The sequence below is a fragment of the Cariama cristata genome, unplaced genomic scaffold (assembly GCF_000690535.1).
Source record: "Cariama cristata isolate BGI_N322 unplaced genomic scaffold, ASM69053v1 scaffold2938, whole genome shotgun sequence".
NCBI lineage: Eukaryota > Metazoa > Chordata > Aves > Cariamiformes > Cariamidae > Cariama > Cariama cristata.
In genome coordinates, this window is record NW_009630467.1 from 2,608 (window position 1) to 9,000 (window position 6,393).

The following is a 6,393-nucleotide window of genomic DNA, read 5'->3' on the forward strand; positions in this document are numbered from 1 at the left end:
CCTCTTCTTGCCCACAGCAGTTCGTACCCAAAATGGGACAATAAAGTTTACAGTGCTGCCAACCCCCAAGTCAGTCTATTAGATGTGCTATCAAGTCGGGCCTCTAGTGTAGGATTTGAATGAATTTTCTTGCTTGTTGTAATTCAGATGGTTGAAATCCTTCTCCATTACGCTGATCGGACTTTGAAGAAATGTCCTGACCAAGGGAAAATCCAGGTTATGGAGCAACATTTTCAGGTATGGTGCTCCAGAGGATTCTTTCCTACAGATCTTGAATTTTTTAATCAGACTTTGCTTTGCCTCAAGAATTACTTGCCTATTTTTGAAAAATATTGCTGTGGTTCACGCGAGCTCTCATCTCTTGTGTGCACTAAAGAAATCAGGACTTAGTTACGGCTAGGCGGCAGAGCAGAACCTGTATGCCCTCTGTCCTCTGCAGAAGTGTGACTGGAGTTTTTCTCCATGTGAACCAACATACAGGAAAACCTGTAACTACCAACTGATTCAAATAACTCATAGGTTTTGCTCTGTATTAGCCAGGCTTCATCTTGTCCTCTGCAGGATGTGCTATTTGGCCAGATTTTTGCCAGGCCCTACAGCTTTTTTTTATGTCTCTTCTGCAGGATGTGGTGCCCGTCATAGTTGATTACTGTCTCTTACTCCAGCGCATGTAAGTCTGAGTTTGCAAGCCTGTTTCCCGAGACAGAACACCAACTCATCTAGTCCTGAGTGCTGTCTCCTGTAATATCACAAGGTTTAGAGGAATGCTTAAAAACTGATACTAAGGTCAGGATACTTAGTACTGAAAGAAAAGTGTCTTAAATTTTCATTGATGTGTTGAGGAAGAAAAGTTTACTTCAAACTGTTTCCCCCACACCACCCCCTTAAGAAAGAAGCTGCCTTGATACATTTTCCTGTCATCATCATTTCCACTCTAACGGCAGGGGGTTTTCTGCTGGAACATCCATAGCCGATTTATTCTGTGTAGCTGCCTGTAACTTGCATCAGTATAGGAGCTGAACAGGGCATTCAGCTCCTGAGTTAGAGAAATACAGAGAAAATGGAGTTGAATTTGGACCCCTCACAAAGTAGATAAGTAAGGAGATTTTAATAAGATTATTTGATAACTAAACACATCTTTCCTCTTAGGGATCTATTATTTAACCAGATATATGATAAGATGAGTGAGAATTCTGTAGCTAAAGGTATCTTTCTGGAATGCTTGGAGCCATATATCTTAAGTGATAAACTGATGGGAATCACAGCTCAAGTGATGAAAGACTTGCTGCTTCACTTCCAAGACAAGAACAGGTTGGAAAACTTGGAAGCCTGCATTGTGCATATGGATATCACCAGCTTAGACATACAGCAGGTGAGCTGTTGTACTGCATACTGTATTGAGTTCCTCTGAATAAATTACAACATCCCCTAGTCACTGATGCAAACTTCCTGGACTTCTAAGCACAGCATAGCAGATCTCACTTTTCAACAAACAAGACTTGGGTGGTTCAAACCATTCATGCCTTTTGGTCGCTGATTTGTAGCAGAAATTAGCCTTGTGTCCCTGGGATGAAATCCAGTGAATATGGGAATTATTTAGCGTGGCTGTATCCATCCTGTAACATGCATGCTCCCATAAACATGTTTTGCTCCCCCAGTTTGTGTCCTGGCATAAGTTAGTGCATCAACCGCTGAATGTGTGAAAACTGCTAGTCCATCAGGATTAGTCTGATATTCACAATCAGTCTTTCCTGTATAGACTACCTTACCTGACATCAAAGGCTGCAGGGACACAAAAAATTGGAGTTGCGTTTGTCGGTTTGGTGCCTGCCAGCCTGCTCTGCTCAGGTGCTTCCTCTTGCATGACAAAGTTAGTGGAGCAAGGAGGTGTTCCTGCTGGGGAGTCCTGTTTTCCTTGGCCAGTTCTTATTCCCACAGCATGGCTTTCCATTCCAAGGAGGGGAACTGCTGGGGAACTTGACAAAATGATTCACTAGCCCAACCAAAGGCAAACTAGTGCAATCAAGGGTTTTGAAGAACTGATTTTTATTTTTTTTTTACTTAATCTCATGCAGGTTATGAATGTTAGAATCTAGACAGTTAGATTCCATGTTTGCTGGGTGAGTAATAAGCTGGATACTCCCTTTGGGGATTTGGGGTGCTTGCAGGGACTAGTTCTGCAAGTGGAAATTCTCATTCTGCTTTATGTCATGCTGTCGGATGATGCAAATGCAAGGACAGAGATTGTATTCGAGAGACTGGAGAATAAGAAAATGGTGAGCTAAGAGCAGCTGTGTATCTACATTATACTTTGTTTGCCTTGCAGGTAGTTCTTTTATGCTGGGAAAACCATCTTTATGATGCCATGATCTACGTCTATAACAGTGGAATGAATGACTTCATTAGTCCCATGGAGGTAGGAAGGATGCTTAGTGCAGTGAGTTATTATTTGTGTGTTCAGCGCAGAGTCTTTCTGAGAAACAGCATTTCAAACCCAGTACATTATCTTCTCATTCAGTGTGTATATTATCCTTGTTCTTTTTCATTTCAAGGGAGAAATCATGTATGATATATGCAGTTTATTTGACTAGATGCAGTAGAGGAGAAAAGTAATTCGTAATTACCGTGCTTTAGAACACAAATTTCCCTGCTGAGGTAGCAATACTCTGCAAAGTTAGAGCAGGAAATTTAGTCATGTTAATAAAATAAATATAAAACAAAAGCAGAAGAGGAGAATAACATGATGACTTAAGGAGGTTGCACTGCAAAGCTGTCTGCTATGAGCTTTGCTGCTGGTGGTGAGCCTGGCCTGTGTGGCATGAGAAAGCTGTGCTGAGAAAGCATTAGCTTTCTGCACAAAGGGGTTAATGGGAGTGTAGGCATGAGAGGTTCTATGAACACCTCATGCTTTTCTTTTTTGCTTCATACTGTTCTTCCTCTGCTGACACAATAGTATGTTAATATGTATTAAGAAGTAATGGAAACAAAGGGTGAACTTACCTATGTGCAGAATTCAGAAAAAAGGCTAGAAACAGTCCTTGCATTGAGGCAGGCTTTGCTCTTAGCACTTGGGTGCGATGTATCAAGAGTAAGCAGAGGACTCAACGTGATGCTCTATCCGAAGTCGCTGTTGCTGCTGCTAATCCTGACGATGTGCCTGATACACCAATTGCTCTTGAAGCCTATAGGTGTAACGTCAAGATGTTTCATTATGGAAGCACGGCTGGTATTTTCTCAGTAGTGCTGAAATAGAGAACTGGGTTCATTTGAGTGTGAAAATCTTAAAGTGCCCAATTTTTAGCAATTATAATCTCATTTGATTTTTTTCCAGGAAAGAGACTCTTTAGGTGTTCGTGATTTTAGAAAGGACTTCTGGAAACCTAGCACTAGCTGCGTGCCTACAAATAACTTTTTCTGCTCTCTAGAGCTAAATATTTAGACCTGACCTCGTTCTATATACCCAAACTAAAGGCTCTCTGGTGACCCTGCTAGATAGGCTGAAGGTTTCCATAATCTCCGGTGGCAGAAGATTCAGGAACAGGAAGTGGGGCTGGTCAGTTATGCTCTGACTGTTACTTCTGGGACTACTGAACATTGCTTTTTTTTTTTTTCAAGTGTAGCCTGTGCTTAGGTTTAGATCTGATTGAATGAAGGCTGTTTTTTCCTGTGTCATAATATCAGCTGGGAAAAGCATCCTTTGCCACATCATGCTGTTCTCTGTGCCTTTTAATTGTAAGACGTGGTAAGAAATCCAAGTTTCTGTGGAGAAGATGCCCCATTGATCTCTGCTTTAAAACCACACAGATTCTTTGCTTTGAGCTTTTCTAGCTGCTTGAGCGCTGCCTTCTTTCTTGTTACAGAAGCTGTTCAAAGTCATTGCTCCTCCACTGAGTGCTGGGAAGTCTCTCACAGGTACAGAATTCTTTCCCTTTAACGGTTTCTAGTTTTGATATTTGATGTTTTAAATATCTGTAGTCCCTTCCAACCGAGGAATGCAAAAAGGCAATACATATGCAATATAAGGGTCTTGGAGAACAGAAAAGTGTTCCAGTACTATTTAATGTGTGTCAAGCTGCTCAACTAACTGTGTGTAAAACTCTGCATGTGTGTCAGATGAGATGTTTTGCTAACAGCTGGGAAAAAGAATTGCATCTGTCTGTTGCCTTGTGAAGAAAAGGTGACAAATAATTTTTGTTTTGTAGATGAGCAGGTGGTAATGGGCAACAAGCTGCTTGTATATATAAGGTAAGGTCCTTTAGAAGGTGTGTGAGGTGTTGCCTAGTGGTGGCACTGGATTTTTTAACTCGCTATAGTTGCATAATCTTACAGTGTGTTTCAAGGTCTGAGACTGTGTAAAATAGCAATGTCTCCTTTGTACAGCTAACTTAAAGTTACAATGGCTTCTTGTTACACAGGGTATGAGTGGATAGGTAGGATAAAGTTGGAGACCTAGAGCTCAGGTTACTGCTGATATGCTGAGATCATATCTTTATCTTTAGAATTTGGTTAGAGTGAGTTCTTTGTCCTGTGTATGACAAAGTGTTCCTTGAACAAGGACTCTGTAGCCTGAAAAGCTGTATTTTAGACTTTTCTGCCATGCTTTTAGGGATAGCTGTGCTCAGTTGGTGCTTACTGTGTTGCCTATCATTTGCAGGAGGTCGTTCTGAGATTGCACAGTAGTGATTAATTAGTGAATTCCTCTTTCTAGAATCTATTCAAGATCATGAATATTAGGTTGTGCATTATTCCTGCTTCCTAAAATGCAGGAGTAAAGATTTTTGTGAGAAATACTGAGTTTCCCCCTTTTCTGCGGTGGAATGGCATACTTCAGATGCAAGTTCATGCACTGCATTGGCTATTTGTGTATTAACAGCAGTGCTGTCTGCAATGCTGGCTTTCGTGATTTACAAAATAAATTTGTTGGGCTTGTTTTAAGAGCATCCTGAAAACTAACTCAAAAAATAAACTGTTCTCCTCAATCTGTTCAATGTCAGGATGTATTAAAAATGCCTTTCCCCTTCTTTTCTGTAGCTGCTGCTTGGCAGGCCGTGCATATCCATTGGGCGATATTCCTGAAGATCTGGTACCTTTGGTTAAAAATCAGGTGAGCAACCTTTTGGAAGGAGACTTTCCTATATGAGATTTTTAGAAGAAGCTGCATATGTTTTATTTCATGGGTTTCTGATTGAAAACTATTATCAGCCTAATAGCTGTATATGAGTGATATGAGTATATACCAGTGTAAATAGCAAATAAATTTTTAAAGAATGAAATCAAACAGTTGTTACCTGACAGTTAAGCTTAATATTTTTCTTTCAAACATAAATTGGAGTGTGGGAGAATAGAGTTCTTAGTGGCACTAATTTTGATTGGTTTTTTCCTTGTTGTTTACCACAGACTTACCAGAAATTTGTGGCTGTCTCTTCTTTCTAAACTTGACTGTGATGTGTCAAATATGGGAGGATCTTCCCTCTTTTCAAATGCATGTAACATGGGATTGACATGAGTAGCAAGTGAGATACCATCACAAAACATTAACTAAATATTCCTTCTTCTGTTTGGCTGTTGCTAAAACTTCAGTTTGTGTTGGAGTTTTCCTGCCTCGGATATTACAGCTGTGGCCTCTTTGCACAGCAAAGTGTAAAGTTCAGCACAGTCATTTTCCATGATGAAGGTCCCACCGTTAGATGCATTTCTGTTAGTCTTTGCCCTGGTATCCTGTTACCATATCTTCACCTCTGAGGCTTATCTATTCTCAGGTATTCAGGACACACATGCATCTCTCTTCTAGGTGTAATTCCCATGTTCAGGGTGAGTATGTCTGCCCTACCGCTTAAATCCAGATCACATATCCATAGATACATAGTTAAATGGGTCGACGAGGTGGAGTGTACCATCACTGCTGAGTTAGGTGGTACTAGGTAGAGTTCAGTAGGTAGAAATGTCTCTACTAGGTAGAGTTCGGTGGGTAGAAATGTCTCTACTAGGTAGCTCTGGGTTGCAGGTTTCTCTGAGGCTTTTGATTTTATAGTCTTAGTTATATTCGTGTGTGTTCATGCTCATCTCTGCTCATCAAGACACTTTGTATTTGCTGAAGATAAATTTCCAGCCTTGTGATAACTGCAGATATTCAGCTGAGGTCAAGAGCACATTGTAATCGTGCGCTTCAGACTGCATCCTTGTAGCCTTGGCTTGTGGGGTCAGCCAGCTACCTGTTTCAGTGGCGGCTGCTCCTCTGCCGCTTCACACAGGCACGTGTGGGCATTTGGTTGCCAGGGCTACTTAATAGGTTCAGAGTGCTGCAACCCATCTCTCCTTAGGCTTATCTCAGGAACCTCTCTTGAGAGCCTCCTTTGGTGGGAAGGAGGTTCTGGGGGTCACAGAACTGGGAAA

At 41.2% G+C, this 6,393-nt stretch overlaps 1 protein-coding gene across 1 annotated transcript in view; it reads left to right on the forward strand.

Moving 5' to 3' along the window:
• The window catches only part of VPS8 (vacuolar protein sorting 8 homolog (S. cerevisiae)), a gene marked incomplete at its 5' end in the record, with an annotated part of 56,019 nt that overhangs the window by 2,024 nt on the left and 47,602 nt on the right, over positions 1–6,393 (forward strand). The window contains 7 exons of the mRNA XM_009705534.1: positions 148–237; positions 624–670; positions 1,150–1,372; positions 2,327–2,416; positions 3,861–3,912; positions 4,203–4,245; positions 5,032–5,104. Of these exons, the coding sequence (XP_009703836.1) occupies positions 148–237; positions 624–670; positions 1,150–1,372; positions 2,327–2,416; positions 3,861–3,912; positions 4,203–4,245; positions 5,032–5,104 (618 nt within the window). The remainder of the gene's footprint in view (positions 1–147; positions 238–623; positions 671–1,149; positions 1,373–2,326; positions 2,417–3,860; positions 3,913–4,202; positions 4,246–5,031; positions 5,105–6,393) is intronic.